Genomic DNA, 22,897 nt, shown 5'->3' with positions numbered 1-22,897 from the left:
GTGGAGGTGAAAAAAAAGAAATTTTTTTTTTGAGAGAGAGAGAGAGAGGAGAGATGAAATAAATTTTTTTTTTTTTTTCAAGTTTGAAGGTCGCCGGCCGGAAAATTGGTCGGCCGGCAACCTTCCCGGAGAAGATGATGAGTTGACGGTTTTAACGAGGTGGCAGAGAGAGAAAACATGTTGGAGGAGAGAGAAAAGAAATGAAAGAGAGAGAGTAACGGTGTTATAACGGAAGGGGGCATATGGGTATTTCTCGTAAAGTAGGGGCCAGACGGGAAGCTGGTCACAAAGTTGGGGGCCATTAGAGAAATAACCCTTAAACTAATCACAAAGTTGGTTAATACTAAAGTAATAAATAATTATACAAATGATTTCAACTAGGCCTAAAAGAGTTGAATTTTTGCCTATTTAATGTTTAGATTGTTTTATAAAGTAAATAATACTTGCATTAAAACTTTTTTTACTGAACTTTTTTAAACTTCCTTTTAATATCATTAACTCGTGACGGTACCCGATGAATAATAATTTGTACATTATATCGTACACTATAAAATTAACTTAAAATGAGAAGTTATTTTAAACTTTCGATGTGTACAAATAGACTAAGAAGAACCTAGAAGGATAACCCTAATTTAATTAGGTAGGAGCATGGGAGATGGGTTGCTATAGGTGCGACGAAACCAGTCTCTCTCAAGCAAATAGGAAATTGTAGAAGAATCGAGATGCTCCTCAAATAACTAACTTAGGTATAAATGTTTTTTTTTGTTGAAATAGGTATAAATGTTTGAATGTTTAAATCATTGCAAGAACCTGATTGCAGCTTAGTCAATAAGTACATCTATTATATAAAACGCAATGTTTTTTGCTGACTGGGACAAGTCGAAAGACAAATCCGGTCGTTCGTTGCGTTTTCGATAGCATCTTGGTGGTTGGATCTATTACCCACCTAAGAAAATGAAAATTCGTTCACCCATTCAATGAAACAATGTAACAAACCCCAATTTCAGATCTATCCAATAGTCTCATCTACTTGAGAAGAATACGTTTTTATTCCTCTTTATTTATTCTTCTTTAAGAAATTTATTCATCTTTATGGAGTTATCAGTTTTGTTTTTTTAATTTATTATTCTTCAAGAGATTTCATTATGCTAATCAGTTTGAAATTCAATTCTGGAGTTACAATTTTTCTTATTTATTTTTAATAATTTGTCATTTTATTTATTCTCTATACTCTCTTCCATTATCTTCTTTATCATTTCATTTCAAGATTAACCCAAAAAAAGAGGACTCCATTTCTGAGTGGCTAAAGTAAGGGAAATCAATCGAGAGACCGCTTATGAATGTAAGTGCTCATGAAACTTCTGAAAAATAGTAATAAAGAAATTTTGAAGTGTTTTTCTTTCTATGTGTTATTCTTATGAAATATCCTATATTACTCATGATGTGTTCTTCCATTACTCTATTTCCTATTGAATGTGATTTTGATTCTTAACCGAAACGTACCACAACATGTTTTATTTAATTTTGTTTGTTGAAAATTGTTGTTTTTGCAGGTTCATTCTTATGAAATATCCTCTAATTCATGGCACACTATGAGCATATTTTACTTAATTTTGATGTGTCTTCATGAAATTCCATACGAATATTGTTAAAATATCGAATCTAAAAAAATTTAATGTGTTGTGAATGTTTGCCCCATGTTCTAGGTCCAATTGGTTGTCATGTCCATTCATGAGGAATATTTTATGTCCATCAAAGGTATACAGCTCAAGAACCATCTCATTTTGAGGAACAATGAAAAAATATCTTCTTTATTTTCACATTTCATGGACATTCCCAAACAAAATATCTTTAGCCAAATATTTACTTTGTTGTTGTTTTTCTTTTGATGTTTTCAGGGAGAAAATATTCAAAGTTTGAACAAGAACATTTCACGATTAACCCAAAAAACAGAGATTTAACAAATTTTTATGAATGTAAGTGTTCATGAAATGTCTATTTGGAATTCTTCTCAAAAATGGTAATAAAGAAATTTTATAATGTTGTTCTTTTCATGTGTTATTCTTATGAAATATCCTCTAATTCATGATGTGTACTTCCATTACTCTGATTCTATTGAATGTAATTTTGATTCTTCACTGAAACGTACCATAAAAAGTTTTACTTAATTTTGTTTGTTGAAAATTGTTGTTTTTGCAACTTCATTCTTATAAAATATATATCCTCTAATTCATGGTACACTTTGAGCATATTTTACTTCATTTTGACGAATCTCCATGATAAATTTGTGCCTTCATGAGTTTCCATACGAATATTGTTAAAATATCGAATCTAATAAAATTTAACGTGTTGTGAATGTTTGCTCCATGTTGAAGCTCAAATTGGTTGTCATGTCCATTCACGAGGAATGTTTTATCTCCGTCAAAGGTATCAACTCAAGAACCATCTCATTTTGAGGAACTGTGACAAAATATTTTCTTTATTTTCACATTTCATTGACATTCCCAAGCAAAATATCTTTAGCAAAATATTAACTTCATTGTTGGTTTTCTTTTGATGTTTTCAGAGAGGAAATATTCAAAATTTGAACAAGAACACAAGAATGACTTGTTTGAGTTTCTGTTCATGTGCTTTTCTGTGGAAGGACTTTTAGTTATGACACTTTGAGATTGAGAAGCTCATGTAGTTTATTTCCTACTTTCTCTTTCACAAAATACAAATTCTCGTATGAATATTATAAGAATTTTTTTTTACAATTTATAGGATATTGTCTAGAAGTCCTTCCCAAAATTTAAAATATAGTCCTTCTTAGAAATAAAATCATGTATTTAAAGAAAAAAAGATGGCAAAATTTCTTAACGACTTTATGATAAACTTTCTACTATATGAATATTTGTGAGTGAATTTTTGAGATAAAACAATATAAGTATCGACATAATCTATTATATAAAACGCAATGTTTTTTGCTGACTGGGACAAGTCGAAAGACAAATCCGGTCGTTCGTTGCGTTTTTGATAGCATCTTGGTGGTTGGATCTATTACCCACCTAAGAAAATGAAAATTCGTTCACCCATTCAATGAAACAATGTAACAAACCCCAATTTCAGATCTATCCAATAGTCTCATCTACTTGAGAAGAATACGAATATTTTAAAAAACAATAACAAAAATAAAACGCTTTCCATATAAATAATTAAATAAGGATGTTACTGAAAACATCCTTATTTTAAAACATACATAATTACTTTGAAAAACCAAACGCTAATAAGGAAAAGGATGTTACTGTAAACATAGGATGTTAATTTAAGAGAAAAGAAAACAAAAAAAATAATAGCTAATAAAAATTTCTCTTTCCCTCAATAAAATATAACAATAAATTTCATAACATTTGATTGATACAAGTGTCCGTGCCCTAGGGCACGGGATATACCCTAGTTGTTTTACAAAATAGAGTCACGAGTTAAGTATTTTCTGTTTTAGTTTTTTTTTTCTTTTCCAAGTAGTCAATTACAAGTATATGCTTCTGCAGTTCTAAGCTTGTATATGTTGGAATCGTGAAAGAATTTATTTTTTATGTCTCGTGAAAGAATGTAATTCGGTTAATAAATTGCTTGGTCGTAAGTATTTTGAAGCACCAAACAAATAGATAATTATTATACACACACATTTGTCCAAAATATAATCTAAAATATAACAAAAATAATTTTGTAACCTAAAGTGAAAATTTTGTTTACCATTTTCTGTATAAAAAGTGATATTACATCTTACATTATTGAAGTGCACTAAATAAAACTTTGCACGGGCCTCATTTTTCTCACCCATGCCGCTGCATAACAACTACAAAGTCACGTTTAGGGAACGAGCATAAAATAAACTAGCATGAATAACATTCTGAAATGGTTCTGAGTGCAAATAAATGAAATAGAAGTTGCATTCTTAATGGAATGCGATTTGTAAGAAGGGGAATCCAAAATTCCCAAGGAGGATAAGTTGTCATAATGCTGCAAGAAAAATTTATAATAACTTTTTAGAATGAATTAATCCCTCGTTATTATAAATTGCTCTTGGGAATTTATTAAATAGAAAATACATGTCCTAATGTTTAAATGAATACTGAACTTAAGAGTAAAAAAGAGAGCAAAACTCTTTCATTCATATATCATTCAATAATTTAGACCAAAACACGGGGCAACTTTAATTAAATCAAGAAGTCGACAAATTGTCTAAATACACATGGGGCATCCCTCGCTAAAGCCAGTAGGGAGGTGGATCCGATGAATCTCTACCACCTGACCCCTAACATGGAGGTCGGCATGAGTCTCCTAGGGGTTGTGAGCCCTGCTCTAGTTGAGAGACAAGCCAGGAGAAGAAACTAGGTTAGCTTTTGTAATGGAGGTCTGGGGGAATCAACTCCGCACCTTAAGCCATGTATTTACCCGAGGCATGGGAAGGTGGATCCAAGATGAGATTTACCCAAACTGAACTATGATCAAGTCGGACGTTCAGAACAGATAAATCACTTAAGGAGAGCTCAATAATTCTGAGTTTCAACACAACCTAAACAAAGTAAAGTGACGTGGAAGGCTGGGAAGAGCTAACGGCCCACATGTCAATGGTCGTTCGGAACAGAGAGCTCATCCATGAGTCTTAGAACAACAAAGGAGTCTACGGGAATCAACTTGGTAACTTGAGACCCGTATTGTCTCGAGGCACGGGAAGGTGGACCCAAGATGAGATTTACCCAACCTGAGTCGTAATCTTGTCGGACGCTCGAAACAGAGAGATCAACCAAGGAGAACTCAGGCATTCCCAGCTCCAACACAACCTAAACAGAGTAAAGTGAGGTGGAACTCTGAATTTCCAACGACCCACTCTTCATGCACAAAATATTGTCAGAAGATATGACTCATTAGATATTTTCCTCCCAATGGCCATTGACACATGGCTATCTCATCAACACTAATGCATTACCACTGCATCATCTCAGTCAAACATCATGGAAGATACCAAACCTATATAAGCATATCATGCTTGCCATAAAAAAGATTGAAGGTTCAATTTTTAAACTCAAACTTTAAATTCATTTTCTTAAAATTTTCTTAAAATGCAAAAGTACCTAACACACTTAAGCGTCATAATGGTTTCTGAGTTTTTTGCGGACTCTTTTCCATCAAATCCGCAAGTGGGAAATTCATCATCTGAACAAGAATCTTAATCATCAAGAAGATAACCGAGAATACCACTTTTCGACATTATCAACAACAGTGTCACATCCAAAAATGTTACCCCATCATGGCTTGATTAATGATGTACCATATAACACCTGGAATCTCGATTTCCAAGCCAACCACCATGAAAATCAAGATTAAGACACTCTGCCGTGAAATCACAAAATAGAATGAACATAAAAGGCAAAGACATGACAAACAACATAAATCATGAAGCTCATAAGAATCAATAAATGAAAACTAACGAAGATTTATTAAGTCTCGAACTTTGAAGTAGCTAATTACTTCAATCTAATAAAGAAGACTGAACAGAATTACTAAGAACCTAGAAAAATCTTTAAACAACTACCTATCTCGAGGCGAAAACTATGAAAGAAAACTTTAAGCGATTGGGCTAAAATCAAGCAGGAGTAAACCCGGTCTCCCTCACCGTAAAATAATAATAATAACAGGCTAGAGAAAGTGGATTTCCCAATATCTAAGGTCTCGATAAACTAATCCAGCGACACAACAATGTTCGAGCAAAAACGAGACAATATATCCAAATGATATCAACACTTCTTAACCAACAATATCAACAACAACCTGTTACACGGATGAAGAGATTCTTGCAATTAATCTGATTACAACCAATTTCGAGGGCCATTAGATAGCTTCATTTGGCATCGGTGTGTGCATTATATTTATAATCTCCAATAATCAAGCATGAACCTTCTTCACATATGAGCAAGAGTTGAGCTAACCTTAGTTGGTAAATTATTTCTTAAACTATGAGTAAAACATGGTCCACAAGGTAGTATAAGACCACACTAACACACTTTTGTTTGCATTGGTTCACATGTCTAACCAACCACCAATTAATAATGGATTAGAATCGATGTCCATCCTTATTAAAATTCAAGACTATGGTTCACTGGTTAGCATTATAATGTATTGGTTAACCATGTTTTCATTGACTTTATTTCTCGTCGAGACAACCTCAAATTGTTCACCTTTCGTCGTCGTGCTGAGTAAGTCAGTATCTTTCCTTTGTTACACCCCACAGTCTAAATGTGAGGCTTACATTCAATGTATTGCTTATATAATTCACAAACATGTCATGTACAATCATATGAGTCACAAACCATAAACATAAGTCATAACTACATTATAATCCACACATATTTGGTTCACACTGATGATACAAAAAGTGGTCATTATTTGACTAAGGTCAATGATTCAAGAGAAGATCAAAAGCTCGTGAGTCAGCCCACGTCAAGTCAGCAAGGGAGGTTGAATCCAAAGAAGGTCTGCCACTTAAGCTCAAAACTGGGGGGTCGGCACGATTGCCCTTTGTGCATAAGCCCTGCCTTGACTCAAATATGACCAGGTCTGTCCTAGATTCGCGAGAAGGCTAAGAAATTCCACGTAAGCAAGATCGATGCCTTAAGCCCTAAACATGGGAAGACAGAAGAGTGTCAAACGCTTACCAACTTAAACCCAAAACTAATCAAAGATCCCAGATGCTGAGGATCTTAAGTGTTTGCCTAACTTAGGCTTCAAGAGTCTTAGAAAGAGGAAACATCTCCTAGACTCGGAAAGATATCCATTGAAGATCCTAAAATAGAGGAACTCCTAAATATCTAAGTTACACGATAAACTCAAGAGGAAAACCCTAAATCTCTGAACTACCGAAGAGTAGTCCAAGTACAACACGGTGGATCTCAACCGCCTTATCATCACCGTCTATGAACAATCGGTCCAGTGTAGTCTACAAAAGGTAACCAAATCACCTTGAAGAGGTACGCTCACAAAAGATTCAATTAATACTCAATCTTTTATCTACAAAGGCAACCTGGCTGTCTTGAGCGTCAGAGAGGTTTCCGAGCTTCTTGCAGGTTTTTCCCCCAGGTTTCTTAGAGCGGGAGCATGATTGGTTGTGGAAGGAATCAATGGACCAGAATTAATCAACCAGGCAGGATCCAGCATCAAGTCTGTTTTTTCTAACTGATAAACAAATTGACAAATTTTGACATCATCACATATAGCTCATAATACCCTTATCAATCATTAAGGTAAGGTTACGTTTGTGTATGAGTTTATCGATACTTAATACTAGGGTTATTTCCCTAATGGCCTCCAACTTTGTGACCAGCTTCCCGCTTGGCCCCCTACTTTACGAGAAATACCCATATGGCCCCCTTCCTTTATAACACCGTCACTCTCTCCTCCATCATGTTTTCTCTCTCTGCAACTCACGCCACATCATCTGTTACACCACCTCATCACCTTCTCCGGCCCGACCGGCCAAATTTCCGGCCGGCGACCTTCAAACTAAAAAAAAAAAAATCTTCTCTCTCTCTAGATCTGTTCTAGAGAGAGAGAGAAATGAATTTTTTTTTTTAAAGAGAGTGAAAAAAAAATTTAGTTTGAAGGTCGCCGGCCGGAAATTTGGCCGGCCAGCGACCTCTGTCGGAGAAGGTGATGAGGTGGCGTAACAGATGATGTGGCGTGAGTTGGCAGAGAGAGAAAACATGATGGAGGAGAGAGAGTGACGGTGTTATAACGGAAGGGGGTCATATGGGTATTTCTCGTAAAGTAGGGGCCAAGCGGGAAGCTGGTCACAAAGTTGGGGGCCATTAGGGAAATAACCCTTAATACTATGTCATATATATGATTACCAACAGTTACAACATATGTAACATGATTATATATAACTTATTTTCAACTATTAACTAATTTCGATGTGTATCAACACTCTAATTACTTCGATCCTCGTAGTTTAAGTTACAGTATTGTTGTTTGGAGTCACTGTGTCTAAATCGATGATAACCTAGAATATTAGAACCATAAAGTTATTTGTTGTTTCGACTATTCAAAACTAGTTTTGAAATTGGAAAAGACTATAAAAACCTTAGGTATAACGAAAGTTATCTTTGATTTATAAGCTAAATCAATAAGTCATTGTCCCTTTTTTTCTCCGTCGAATTCTTTCTCCTTAGACTTATCTTTTCTCTAGCCTTCCTTCTCTAGAACCAACTTGGTTGTTCCTCTCTTTGATTATGTCATATGTTTTACTATAATTTGGAAGATGTTAGAAGTGACTCGAATATGGATTGGTATCGAACCTGGTTTACGACCCGCCAACCCGTTTACAAGATTCTGGACCCGTTAGGGGAGCTGATTACTGAGACAGAGCTGGTATGCGAAGTATGGTTGTGAGGCAGAGCTGGACTCCGAGACAGAGCTGGAATGCGGAAGCTAGGCTTATGTCGGTGATTAGTGTTATCTGTGTATAATGGCGGTTGTACAGAGAGTCGGTGAGGCGGTGGGATTAAGGTTTAGTGGCTATATAAACTAAACCCTAAGGAGATATCAATAAGACACAATCTCAGGAATCTCTTGTGTAAACTTGTTTGCTTATCATAGTGGAAATCATCGCGCCGTTGTCGCCGTGGAGTAGGTCTCACCAACCGAACCACGTAAATCTTTGTGTTCTGTCTTGATTGTTCTTTACTGCTTGTCTTGGATTACTCGTATTGATCACATTAAACCTCAATTGACATAACAGAAGAAATAAAGGGTTAGAGTTTTGAAATCACAGAAAAAGGAAGAGAAATAAAAGGATAAACATATGTATACCCGACATAAGACAGGGTGAAAAAAAGGTCGTCTATTTTCCACTCATGTCATTAGTTAGACGGGTGTGGCTATGGCACACCCTGAAATTGCTCTTGGGGGCTCATTTGAGAGATTGGCTCACAACGCCTATAGGCGCCCTTCTCGAACTGACAAATCTGAGGCCTAAAGCATTGCTTCAGACTGGGTCAGTCTGAGTGAGAGTGATCAGACTGTCCAGTCTCAACTCTCAAACAATGCTTGGGGCCTCGGGCGGGGCCAGTCTGAGGGTCTCAGACCCTTCAAGTTAGGTCTTAGAAACGAAGAAGAAGAAAACCTTGCATCGAACCATTCCAGATAAGTCTCCGACCATTGCATCAAACCCTTTTGTTGTAAAAAAGAAGAAGAAGAAAAGAAACAATGGCGAATAATCTAGGTTTTAGATCCATAAGCAAATTCAGATTTTCAAGCTCCAATCGCTAAGTTTTTCTCGCGAGATTTTTGAAGAGAGAGAATGATGAAGAAATGAAGGAGAAATGCAGAAGAGTGGAGAGGGTGCACCCATATGCCCCAAAAACAATTTCACGTTTGTACGGGGTGCACGCCTACAAACGGAAGCCCCAAGAGCAATTTTGGGTGTTAACCCAAAATATGTTCTAGATATCTAGACCTTTCCAAGCAAGACCTTTCCAAGCAATTATTGCCCTTTGTTTCTTGTTGAAATAACTATTGCTGTTTATGAAGCACACTTATGACTTATGTCTGCAAAGTACGGATTTCTTGGGTTGCCTTGTTTGACCCGACCCATCTTTAGTTAGTGTCTTGGTGCCCTATTTTTGTCAAAACGGAAAGAACCAAAGTCGCTCCATCTTTGTCCACTGTACTCCCACCAATTTCCACGCGTCGCTTGACTTTCGAAGACTTCATTGTAGTTTAGAGAGAGAGATAGAGAGAGAGAGTATTTGTAACATAGAGAGAGAAAAAAGAACAATTGTAGCATTTCTCAAAGAGAAAAGTAAAGCGGGAGAGATCTAAGCTAAAGGCGATGAGAGGGAAAGACAGCTCAAGCCCTAAGCTCAAGGTTTCTCTTCCATCGACTGACGAATCTTCTATTACTAAGTTCCTGTAAATCTCACTCTTTTGTTTTCTCTCTTTCTCTCTCTAACATCACTTGCAAGTTTTTAAATTCAGGAAAACATTTGACAAATGGCTTCTTCATGTCTTGCCACAGGACTCAAAACGGTACGTTTAAGGAAGATGAACTGCTTGTCAACAAAGATGGAGTTCGAATTGTCCCCCGAAATGAAGATGAAGCTGTAAGAAGCTTCATAATCATTTCCAAAATTTAAACTTCAATTTCTTCTTTTTAGCAGAATTTATAGATAAAACAGCATAATTAACATTCAATAAGACCTGGAACCCTTTTTGACTTCACAAACACTTGTGATCACATTTTATTTGCTTATTTTCCTCTTACTGATGGAAAGAGGCTAATTGCTATGTTATTGTGCATATTTTGAATCAAACTTTAGCCTTTAGTTGACATTTTTCTTCTACCGACTTTGTGATTATAGTCCCACATGGGAGAAGGGCGATCTAGCAACCAAGAATATAATGTCTAGGTCCTCTCTACTCATTGCCAATTGGTTTTGAGTTGGATGACCACAAATTTAAAATGGTGATAGGTTTAAAATCTACACGTGCTCGACGACATCGAAAAAGAAAAAAAAAACACGTGTTAGGCTCAAAAAACGCCACACAGAATAGCTCCACATGAGATAAGGACAATCTAGCAACCAAGAACATAATGTCTAGGTCTTCTCCACTCATTGCCAACTGATTTTGAGTTAGATGACCACAAACTTAACAGACTTCCATTGCTTGTTGTAATAGATTGTGCTCTAGTCCTTTTCATATATGATTGCTCTTCAGGCTCCACCTATAAAACCATCTGACAACCAATTGAAGTTCGAAGATGTTGAAAGAATTAAAGAAATTGGAAGAGGTAGTGGTGGGAGTGTTTTCCTTGTGCGTCACAAATGGACTGGCCAGTTTTTTGCGCTCAAGGTAATCAAGCCTTTTCATTGATTCGTCGGTTCTCCTATTCCATTATCGTTGTTCGTTCTTCATTCTTATGACTATACAGAATAAGCTAGCTTAGTAAACATTACTACTACTTGGCCCTAGTCTGGAATGACTCGCGGCTTCGGAACCTAGTAAGACCTCAAAGGGTCTGTGTGAGAATAGTCCCACATTGGGAATTGGCACTCTAACAACCAAAAATATAATGTCTAGGTCCACTCCACTCATTGCCAATTAGGTTTGAGTTGGATGACCACAAACTTAACATGGTATCAGAGTTAGGCCCGCACGTGATAGATTTAGAAGCCACACGTGCTCCATGTCACCCGAAAAAGAAAAAAACATGTGTCAGGCTCAAAGAATGCTACACGTGAGGGGCGTGCGAGAATAGTCTTACATTGGGAATGGACACTCCAACAATCAAGAATATAATGTCTAGGTCCACTCCACGCTATGTCGGTGGCCAGTATGTTCGAACAATGGGAGAACGTCCCTAAACCAAGAGGAAAAAAGGAGATCTGGGACTTAATCCCATCTGCTATAATGTGGAGTATTTGGAAGGATCGTAATAACAAGATCTTCAAGGACGCTAATGAAAACTCTGGGCTAGAAGTTTACCTTTGTTTGGCAATATTTCGTTTACAGATGTTGTGTATAATTGGGAGGCGTGGATATCGTGAGGATGCCGCCCTCCCTTTTCTTGTTGTATAGTTCCCCTTTCGTTTAATATTAATTCAAAGTTTCAAAAAAAAAAACTCATTGCCAATTGGATGACCACGAACTTAACAGTTTGGAATGACTCACGACTTCGGAACTTAAGAAGACCTGAGACCTCAAAGGGTCTGGAGTGACTCACGACTTCGGAACCTAGGAAGACCTCAAAGGGTCTGGAATGACTCACGGTTTCGGAACCTAGGAAGACCTCCCTTGGTTTGACTCGTTCACTATTAGTTCATTTTTATAGTTACAAAAATAGATGATGTTTTATAGCTATAACCATCTTTTTGCTTTACTTAACCGATCATGTTAGATGTACACTTGGTATATCGATACTAATTCTTGTACTTGTTCATTATGGAGTTCCTTGTATATTTTGCCATTTTGGAGTTCTAACTTAGATGAAACATGCAGGTAATTAAAATGACTATCGAAGAGAATATCCGGGGTCAGATTATCCAGGAACTGAAGATTAACCAATGTGCACAATGTCCCTATATAGTTATATATTACCAGTCTTTTTATGATAACGGAGTCATATCACTAGTCTTAGAATACATGGATGGTGGGTCTCTTGCAGATTTTCTTATAAGAGTGAAAACAATTCCGGAACCCTATCTTGCTGCCATCTGTAAGCAGGCGAGTATTGCACATGGTGAACAAAGTTAATTTGATATTCTTTGGATTAAGAATTGCATAACCTTACTAATTCGAAATGTATTTCATTTAATGCAGGTGCTCAAGGGTTTGATGTATCTCCATCATGAGAAACACATAGTTCACAGGGACATGAAACCCTCAAATTTATTGATTAACCATAGAGGAGAAGTAAAGATAACGGACTTTGGTGTAAGTGCCATACTAGCATGCACTTCCGATCAAAGGGACACTTTCGTAGGCACCTTCAACTATATGTCTGTGAGTGAACTTCTGGATATCTACTTTTCTTCTGTTTTCCTTAAAGTTTCTGATGAATTGTCGGTCATTTAATATTCTTAAACTCCCTCCGCATTTGCTAGAAATTTTAACACCTACTTTTTGTTTAACAGCCAGAGAGAATTAGTGGAGGAACATATGGCTATAAGAGTGATATTTGGAGCTTGGGACTATTGTTGCTAGAGTGTGCGACAGGCGAATTTCCTTATTCCCCACCACAAGAAGAGGGATGGGGTAATTTTTTTGAGCTTTTGCAAGCTATTGTTGAAAATCCATCTCCATCTGCACCTCCAGAACAGTTTTCGGCAGAGTTCTGCTCGTTTATTAATTCATGGTAAAAGCTTATTATTTTCTTACATTTTCAACACTTGAGATGCAAACAAGCTTCTTTCATGCATCATTACTTCAAGATTCTTCTTTACGTTAATTCATAGAACTAGTCTCACTCTAGTCAAATAGAATGAAAACAAAGTTTTGAAAGAATAAATGAGGATCAAGTGGTAATGTGTGAAACACTAAAAGAAACTGAACTCCATTAGTACACAGAGTTGCAGCACTAGAAACGATAAGAAAATTGCTTTGAAACATGGAGGTTATCCTAAGCTGAAAGTTGTAGCTTTATGACTTGCACGATCAGGTTCACCATATTTGACGTATATGCTTCTATATTTCTTTGTAGATAGAAATTATGATGAATTTGGATTATTTCAAATGCCTGAAATCCTTCCTTATATTTAAAGCATTTCTCATCCCACGACTATTTCTTCTATTTCAGTACACATAAAGATCCAAAACATAGACAGTCAGCACGCGATCTTCTGGTATGGATACAATATCCTTCTAATGACTTAACTTTATGGTGTCGACGCAGATGCAGTCAGCACGTGAATTTAGTTTTGTGTTTATGCTACACTCTTCTGGTTGCACTTTTGTGTCACTGAAACATATGGGAACTGATAACCTTTTTGATTATGTGGAATAGGAACATCCTTTCATCAGCATGTATGAGCATTTAGATGTCGATCTTGTATCTTACTTCGTCAATTCAGGCTCCCCCCTTGCCACCTTTTGAATAACTATGGTACGTTCAGATCTTATTCTTCATAGACCTCAAGAGTCTCTATTGTATTGATTGTAAATAAACAAGCTCTTTTTGGTTTGGTTGCTGGTCTCATTAAATAAACCTCGTGCCATCGGAACATCATAAGCTGAGGTGGTAAATTGGTAATCCTATGCGCGGATTCAAATACTCCATATCATTCATCTTGAATTTGATCTCCAACCAATTAGCCCCATGCAGATGACTGACATACCTGTTGGGCAAGTCTGGCTTGAGCAACTTAAAACTTTGTTTCAAGTGCTATTCTTCATGTGAGCCTTATGTAGGCACGGCAGTTTTTGCTAAATTTAACCTCCATATAATTTGATTTACCCGATTGACCTTTAGGGTGGGGGTTTCATTCATCTTTAGGGTGAGTTTGGGTTTAGCAGTTTGACCTTTAGGGTGGAGGATTGGGCTTAGTAGTTTGAGGGGTTCCTGTAGAACTTCAGTTTATAAACATGGCGTATTTGAGAACAACCAACTTTCTTTTGTATCGAGCCGGGACTTGGATACTCGATTTTAGTGTTTCTTTTTCTCGTATGAACAAAGATATTTCATTTGGATGCTCATTGTTTCAGCGAAAATAATGTGAATTTAGTAGGTGCATGTTGTTTATATTTGCAAGATGAGAACCAAGACCCTACACTCTGAGCTACCATATACACGACCTGGCCCTGGTATTGTCCAATGGCTCTTGTATCTAGTTATCTGTCCTCGAGGTGTCTGTTTAACAGGATAAAAGGAATCACTTGGTGATGGAGATTTCCTTTACTTGGTGTTTTTTCCCTTGTGTCTGAATCTGACATTGTCGGACTGAAATGGACGTAGAACCAACCCGAATTAGCCATTCGGACGAGCCAGACATCACTTGCCAGACAATCAAACATTCTAAAATCTCACTCGAGTCAATTTCATTATAAGCCATATTTCAGATCCGATTTAGAAAAGAAACATCACTACTTAGTCTAATTGTTCAAGGAAACTTGATTCATATGAGTTTCTCACTCTCTTTTCCATTTTGTTGCAGTTGGAAAATGCAGGTGCTCTACGGATTTGAACATGATGAACATTAGAGTCAAGCCAGTCAATAAAAAGCTTGCATTCTTCTCTGCAATTTCAATAGTATCAAGAAGTGTATCCGAGAACGAAGGAAATAGATGAGAAGAAATTGCTGGTGCTAATTAGTGATTAAGCCCTCAAATAAATAAGTGCGGAAACATATAAAAAACGCGTATAGTAATAAACACTGTCCTAGAAACTTTATTTTAGTATTAGTGGGAGATTGTTTCCCATTCTAAGCATTTATTGTAGAAACTCTGTGACATCAATTGGACCATTTTTCACTGATTTAGATCTTCTATAAAATAAGTTTGATATCAATATCTGAGATGTTATTACCAATCTCTTCTATTTCAACCTTATTAAAAAGATTAAATCAAAATAACATTAGAGTAGAATCACAAAACTAAAATTGTGAATAGAAAGTTGTTTAAAAAAGAGATCTGATTAAAGCATTTACCTTCATTGATGATAATGAGATGTCTGATTAACTCAACCACACATTCTTTCCTGACACCATTTCTGTCATAATCAAATCTTAGCAAACATTCTAACAACTAGAAATATATTCTAAAATGGCCGAGGACAATGATATTAGTATGGAAGTCTTCGATAGAAGTTGTCAACTGTCATAGGATAAGAATATGCCTATTAGAATCCATATCTATGAACTATGCTCGATAAATGAAGGTCTAGAACAATTGTGTAGCCGATTGAACCAAATTGATGATATCGAATAATTCATAATTAATACAATATATTTCCGACAACAAAGACCAACGCAAAAAGAGAAAAAAAAACTTCATCACCTTGAAAGGAACATAAAGTTTGTTAGTTCTAGCTTTTAAGTGTTCTATAATATAAACTAAAATACCTCACAGAGCCTTGAACTCGGAGGCGGAAACAAATACAACTTCACTGTCAGCATAAAGTACATAAACTTCCTACTTCCTAACCCTAAAAACAAAATTAAAATTTACATTACTGGCTTCAAGACCTGGCAAGTATGTGAAAGATTCGAACAATAACGTGTGCCCGTTTGGTGCACAAAACCTATATAGTACATAAAGAATACAACTACTGTCATAGCAGTTCGTAGCCCAGGTGAAAAACAGATTGGCTCCAACAGTAGCATACCGTAATGAATAAAATGCAGTTTTTATCGTTCATCTGTAGATTTTCTTTTGTATCTGAATAAGGGTGAACTTACTTTTCTAGGTTTTCGTCTTAAATTTTCTCTGTGCTTTCAAGTCGACAACGATCACGGAAATGTTGTCTTTACTTCCCTTCTGTAAAGCAAGTTTTGAGAGGCATTCGGCTGCTGCTTGAGCTGCTGGATCAGGTCCAACCCCACGTTCTGGAAGAGGTGTAACACCATTCTTTTTGTGCCAGAGTAGGATCCTTCTTCGAGCGACATCGCAGACCTCTTCGTTTGTCAAAACGTCCCATAACCCATCGCTAGCTAGAATAAGGCATTCGTCTTCTTTGGCTCGTGGAACAAACATGACTTCAGGGTCTGGGATAATCCATGGTTTCAAGTACCTGTCACCTAAGCATCACAAAGGAATGAACAAATTAAACTATGGGTGTGTGTAAGTTTTTCTATTGCTTAATATTGCACTTAAATTCTTAAATGTGCAAGACTAGTCCCACATGGAGAAAGGGAAGTCCTGACCAAGATAGGATCTCCCACATCCACCCATGTCAATTTTCATGGGTAAGTCTACCTCATTAGATAAATGCTCTCTTCTACTTGTAAATACCCATATGTAACAATTTAAAGAAAATAACGTACAAAAGAAAAGGAAAATATAACTACGGTGAAGTTAAGAAAAGAAAACCTACCAATTGATCTTGACATTGCAAGAACACCAAAGACACGGTGGCCATTCCACTGAATAACCTTGCCTCCGGCTGCTTCAATCCTCGCATATTCATCTTCACGGTTTGGCTGAATCAATTAAACAAATATGAGATTTCTAAGAGCAATAGCTTCAATGTAGTTTTACCCAAATACAAGATAATATATGAACATGCCCCTTACTTTATGATCCACAGATAATGCAAGAGGTGATTTTCCACGACATAAAACTGCCCTTGAATCACCACAATTTGCGACAATAATGTGTGATGAACAAACAACGGAAACCACAGCTGTAGATCCTACAGTTTCTGGAGCAACAGGTTCCGAGCTTCCGTCAACACTACCTCCGACTACGGCATCAACCTTCACGAAACAACTAGTGAAGGCTTTTTCCCATTCCCTATGCCAATTATCTTTGAAGCTTCCAACCGTGAGACCTTTCATCTTTTCGATCTCCTCAACCAGAGCCAAATGGACTTGATCACGACAGTAATTTGCAACCTACACTTGCAACTGAAATTTGTAAGCTCGGGATTTTTTCTATAAAGTCTGAGAAATCACAAACAGCATAACAGTAAGCGTGAGAACGGTCCCACATGGACCAAGGGAAGTCTCATAATCAGCAAAAAAAATATCTAGGACCACTCTACTCATTGTCAATTGGCTTTGAGTTGGACGTCCACAAACTTAATATGGTAACAGAGCTCGGCCCACACTTGAGAGGCCTAACTACATGTTTCCAAGTCCCCCAACAAAAAGACACGTGATAGGCTCACACAATACCACAAGTGAGAAGGTGCATGATAATAGTCTCACATGGACCAAAGGAAGTCTCGTAAATACTACACAATATCTAGGCATTTCCACTTATCTCGAATTGATGTTTAGTTAAATGTTCACAAAGATAATAGTACCATGGTATAAATTAATATACTTTGTTAGAGTTAGTTGATGAAGAAACTGCATGGATGAATGCATACCTGAGAACCACCATGACCATCATACACTCCAAAGAAATGAGCAGTGGTGTAAGGCAAACTCTTCTTCAGACCATCCGCCATTGATTCACCAATTAACATTTCGAGTGGAATTCGAAGAAATCGAGGTACTGTTGCAACAGCATCTTCCATCTCCGGTCGTCTCCCACAAATAGATATCGATCCCCAGAGGGGTAAGCAGTCCCCAATAATCCTATTCCCCTGAGGTACCTGAACAACCAGTGTCGCCGATTCTGATTCAGACCCATCTCCAATCTGCAAATTAAGGCCAGATGTGTCTACGGGAAGTAAATCACCTACTGGTTTCTCAATAATAGTGATCTTACCAATAGATTGAACATCTTCGATGCTCTTCTCGACTTCCATAGAAACTGGAGCTGATATCCCACTAGCAGTTTCCAAAGCTAAAATATCTTCAGTGGAGATAATATCAGTATTGCTAATAACAGACAACGAACAATCATCAAGTGTTTGATCACCCCCAAGACATAAGTCATCATCTTCCTCAACTTCTTGGATCATGGCATCATGAGAAACAAAACTATTTTCACTTTTGGGTACACTATCAGAAGTACCTCCTTCACCTCCCTTATTTTCTTGGTTTATTACTGATTCTTCGATAATACTACCGTCACTCAGAGGGTAACTAAAACTAGCTTCATCTCCATCTGTAATAGACTCAAGAGGCAGCTTTGATGTGGGATCAGACATCAAGTTCGTGGTGTTAGCTATGAGCTTGACTCGCGAAATTTCAATATGGGTTTCTATACCAGATGTATCACAGATTGAACTACTTAACCTAAATGAAATTGCAATAGCTAGAGACATCTCCTCCATTAATTCCCCTATTTGAACAGAAGTAGCAGTAATTGCAACCTCCCACACAATCTAAAAATAGATAATCTATCATAGTTCAACTAATTGATTTACTTCTTCTCCCACTATGATTGAGTTTTGTAATCCCTGAGTTATGGGTATCACCAAATTTCTTTCCATGCCTAAGAAACTCAAACCCATCATTCATAAAGAACTTAAAGCATTAAATTAAGTAATTAGACCCGATTATATGAGAGCAGATTGAGCTAACTTGTGATGCAAAAGAAATGGGTAGGCAGATCTGGTAAGAAAAATTGAATCCAAAATTCAATTTATACTAAAGCTTTCACCTCTGGTCTTCACAAGATTCTCTTCAGAGCTCAGAAACAAACTCCATTACTGGAAACAACTTGTTAATCTGCTAATCCTTCATCAAACTATTGTGAAGATAAAAGCAACAAGAGAAGACATTAGAATCACTTCATCCTCCAACTAGGGCAACATCTTAATAACAGAAACAAGAATGAATTAAAATCCTTATCTCTTAAGCACAAGAAAGATAGAAACCAAAAGGGATCAAATTCATGAGAAAAAACCTAGGGGGGAGGAAAATTTTCTTAAGAATCACAGGTATAAACTAAAAAAGTTTAACCCTTTTCACATTAAACTTGGGTTCCCTGGATCGAAAGCAACTACTAGCCTCTCTCTCTCTCTCTTCTCAATAATCAATTAAACCCAACAAGCAGAGTTGGGAACAAGTAAAGAAAAAAACACAACATGAAAATAAGAGTCACGACCCACCTAAGCACTCTCTATGTTTCTCTCTCTACCTCTTTCTCTCTCTCTCTCTCTACTTTTAGAGATACACTATTCTATGAGAGTAATAACTCCAAAGCAAAGAATAGTAATGAAGAGTAAGACAGATTGTGAGTTACTTACCAGTTTCATCAACTGCGACTATGTTTCCTCACGGATTTGATTTCATCACCCACAAATTTTTAATTCTCCTTGAACTTGGAGAAGCTTACAAGAGCCAACTGAGAGAAGCTAGAAAGAAAGAAAGAGAGAGAGAGAGAGAGAGAGAGACTGCCAGGACAGGTGTGCAAATAGGAGAGAATAATAAAAGCAGTTCCCCCCCCCCCCCCCACCCCACACCCATTTCTTTCATGCATTTTATTTTGGGTTATTTTTGCATATAAACCCTAGGTTTTGACTAGTTTCTTGTTTGGTCTCTTATCTTTGGAATGCACAAATAGTTGTTTTTTTTTTTTTTTTTTTTTTTTTTTTTTTTTTTTTTTTTATGTTTTGGGGAATAAAAAAAAGTTTTCAGAGAAAAAAATATCAAAAGATGGAAAACCAAAAAATTTCACTCAGAGCACACCCTTCATTTATGTTGCCGAAATAGTTATCGGTCGGAGAAACTAGCTCAACGAACTCTTCATCTTCTCATCTCTCTTTCTCTCCCTCTCTTTCTTCTCTCTCCAGTCTATACTCTCATTTCTCTGTAAGTTCCGGTGAAGGGAAGGGCCCCTTCGCCGGAACACAGTGAGAGAAGGAGAGACAAGAGAGAAAAAGAAAGAGGGAAGAGGAGAGAAGAAGTGTTGGCGAGTTGATGGGTGGAGATGTCGTCGGGATTGGAGGTGGACATTGTTGGAGTTGTTGGTGGTAGTGGAAGAAGATGAAGAGGGAAGAAGAAGAGGTTGTGGTGTTTGGAGGAAACAAAAAGTTCTAATTTTTTTTTGTTTCCACCTAAAACTTTGACCACAGAAAATTTCTTTATTTTCCCGTAATATCGACCTTTTTTCTTCTTTTGTTTCTCTATACGAAGTTTGTTAAGCTTTTTACTTTTCAAAATTACTCATTCCTAATTTATTTTGCATTCATTTCTTTTACCTTCATCTTCATTTTCTCAAATATTCCAATTAACTTTCTTTTGACTCGATGCATTCTTTCTACTCTTTTTATTTTATCTCTGATTTAAGTCAACGACAATAATTCTTTTGCGAATGAAGTTAGACATTCAAGAGGTGAGAGAAGAGGATATAAATGAGATAAGAGAGAATAAAGAGGAAAAAAGAAAAGAGATGACAGAGGATAACAAGTTAGAGAGAGGAGATGATAACAAGTTAGAGAGGGTTACAAAAGTTTAAATTTCTTTTATGAAGATTGGAGAAGGAAACATTAGAGATTATAAGAGAAAGAAAAAGAAATACTCTAATGTAATTCAAATAAATAAATGTTCATCGAATTCAATATGTCGATCATTGAGGGAACATGCTTTATTCTTCACTTAATGCACATTCTCAAATTGATGCGTCTTTCTGCTGCAAAATTGTTGTACCAGTGCCTCAAAATATGAGATTTTTATCTCTACAAATTGTTTAGATCACTTTATCTTTGTTCTCGTGGCACTCGTCTTTCATATCGTGTAACTCTCTATACTTTCAAAAATATATTTCACAAATATCACATGGACTTAATTTTCTTTCCGGACGTTTGATACAGTTGCCCTTTGAGAATCTCATCGGACGAGTTCTTACCACTATTTACTTGATACAGTGAAGGGGGCTATGCTCATCAGTAGATTCATTAGAGTGACCTATGCTAACACAACAAGTTTTTCTACCAACGGTAAGTCGTCGGTGTCCATGACTCTCTAATGACGGGTTCGTCAGCCAAAATTCGTGTCTTTCGCAGCGCTAATGATGGTGGAAGAGCTAGCTTAAGATTAGGTTCCGCTCTACGTCTGACAAGTTCGCCATCGAAATCTGTACACCTCTGAAGCTCACACATCTTCGACCAATCTCCCTTAAGACGCCCATGTTCAAATGATTAAAAGGTAAAGTTAGTATTAGGTCCAATGAAAAACTACCGGCATTAGTATTTGGGTCACAAACTAACGATTGTGAACGACCGTCTCTAGTCAATTGGGTCAACGTTTAGTCTGTGACCTAAATCCTATAGCAGGCAAACTCTTGACCTAAATGTTAATGTTAGTACTTTTCTTTGACCCTAACACTAAATATCTCTCTATACTATTTTATGTTAAAAAAAATTAGTAGTGTCTTTCTACCATACATTCATTTATTTTGTTCACTTATTTTTTTGTCTAAAACACGCTATTTTATGTAAAAAAAAAAAGTAATTTTGTTCAAAAGTGATTGAAAGAATTATGCAAAACAGATCACAAAAGATAATTTGAAGCAAAACAAATCATAGCATATCAAGTTCAAAAACACAAGTCAAGATGAGAATAAATCTAAACAAACAAATTGGGACATAAATCAAAACCAAAACATAAAAGTGGATTAAATCACAAATCCATATTAGAACACAGAATCAGATCAAAACACACAACGATTTTATTTGGTTCGATTTGCGTTACTACCAAAACATCAAATCAAACAAATCAGAACACAAATCCAAATCAAAAGACAAAGAAGTCTCGTTTAAAGCAAACAAATTAGAGCAAAAATCGAACTGAGAAGAACACTCAACTACGATTCGATCAGATGTCAAACATATTAAAGCACAACACTGCCATCTGAGAGAAAAAACAAATTAGAGCATCAATCGAACTGATTTGAAACTTGTGCACTTTCTTCCTGAAAATCAAACACCAAAGGAGTATAACAAGCTATTTGGATGGAAAATCGAACAAAAAATCGAATGAACAAAATTTGAAAACCACAAGTTTGTTATGTCCCTTTGCATTAACCAATAGTTGCAATAATTCATTAGCTGAAAACCACATTTGGATAAACAGATGTATAAATCGAAAATGAGAAACGGTTTGAACAAAAATTCTAGATCGAAACAGAATTAAAAAACATCTCACGTTGTTGTAAAGCCATTACCTAAATACTATACATATCCGAAATAAGGAGGAAGAATGGATGAAAAGAGAGAAAAAACTATGAGAGAGATTATTCAACGAGAGAATGAAGGATGCGAGAGATGTATCCGCGAGAGAATGAATGAGGAGAGAGAAATGAAGCGGCTGATGGGATGAATAAGAAACCTAATTTTGTTATGAAAATCAAATATAGAAGAGCAATAAACAACCATTTGATTTGAAATGGAACATATTAGAGCACAAAACTTCCATTTGAGCAAAAAAAAAAAAAAAAACCAAACAAATTAGAGAAAAATTGAACAAATCATAACTTAAAATCCTGATAAAAAGCTCGACTTATATTTGAAATCCAACTTATTTGAAACTTTTCCACTTTGTTCTTGAAAATCAAACACCAATTGAACATATCAAACTATTTGAACGAAAATTCGAACACACAAGTCCAAAATTCGTCAGCTGAAAACCACAGTTGATAAATAGATCTGAAAATCGAACATACAAACCAAGACAACAAACCATTGGAACCAAATTATGGATCAAAACACAAATAAACACTTGTTGTCGCGGAGCCATAACTAAATACCATACAAATCTAAAAGAAGAGAGGAATAATGGATGAAGAGACAAATAAAAAGAAGAGA

At 36.4% G+C, this 22,897-nt stretch overlaps 2 protein-coding genes and 1 long non-coding RNA gene across 6 annotated transcripts; 2 read left to right on the top strand and 1 right to left on the bottom strand.

Moving 5' to 3' along the window:
* The first annotated feature begins 1,255 nt into the window (after positions 1–1,255).
* On the top strand, positions 1,256–2,427 carry LOC147556814 (uncharacterized). The gene is made up of 4 exons (XR_015233606.1): positions 1,256–1,342; positions 1,707–1,758; positions 1,899–1,976; positions 2,376–2,427. It is a non-coding gene; the product is annotated as an uncharacterized LOC147556814 (long non-coding RNA).
* Positions 2,428–9,693: 7,266 nt separating this feature from the next.
* On the top strand, positions 9,694–15,043 carry LOC147556813 (mitogen-activated protein kinase kinase SIPKK-like). Of its 2 annotated transcripts, none has more exons than XM_086657774.1 (9): positions 9,694–9,951; positions 10,058–10,142; positions 10,759–10,893; positions 12,040–12,264; positions 12,361–12,543; positions 12,675–12,895; positions 13,337–13,382; positions 13,544–13,642; positions 14,691–15,043. In XM_086657774.1, exons 1-8 carry the CDS (start codon positions 9,872–9,874, stop codon positions 13,631–13,633), a joined length of 1,065 nt encoding a protein of 354 aa, XP_086513900.1. In that variant the 5' UTR covers positions 9,694–9,871; the 3' UTR covers positions 13,634–13,642; positions 14,691–15,043. The 2 variants fall into 2 exon arrangements, with proteins under 2 accessions (XP_086513900.1, XP_086513901.1); XM_086657775.1 differs by having other exon boundaries at positions 9,791–9,907; positions 10,018–10,142.
* Positions 15,044–15,435: 392 nt separating this feature from the next.
* Positions 15,436–19,635, bottom strand: LOC147556812 (putative protein phosphatase 2C 6). 3 transcript variants are annotated; one of them, XM_086657773.1, is made up of 6 exons: positions 19,340–19,635; positions 17,911–18,837; positions 17,567–17,794; positions 16,767–17,087; positions 16,568–16,673; positions 15,436–16,271 (listed from the first exon to the last, which is right to left on the bottom strand). In XM_086657773.1, the coding sequence occupies exons 2-6, from the start codon at positions 17,923–17,925 to the stop codon at positions 15,937–15,939; spliced, it is 1,005 nt and encodes a 334-aa protein (XP_086513899.1). In that variant the 5' UTR covers positions 17,926–18,837; positions 19,340–19,635; the 3' UTR covers positions 15,436–15,936. The 3 variants fall into 3 exon arrangements, with proteins under 3 accessions (XP_086513899.1, XP_086513897.1, XP_086513898.1); XM_086657771.1 differs by having other exon boundaries at positions 17,567–18,837; positions 19,340–19,597; XM_086657772.1 differs by lacking the exon at positions 19,340–19,635 and having other exon boundaries at positions 17,567–19,282.
* Positions 19,636–22,897: the final 3,262 nt, after the last annotated feature.

The sequence above is a fragment of the Eschscholzia californica genome, unplaced genomic scaffold (assembly GCF_041429995.1).
Source record: "Eschscholzia californica isolate CP2 unplaced genomic scaffold, dmEscCali1.0.p SCAF_2, whole genome shotgun sequence".
Lineage (NCBI taxonomy): Eukaryota > Viridiplantae > Streptophyta > Magnoliopsida > Ranunculales > Papaveraceae > Eschscholzia > Eschscholzia californica.
The sequence above is the reverse complement of the archived record's forward strand: the minus strand, read 5'-3'. Positions and strand labels throughout refer to the sequence as shown.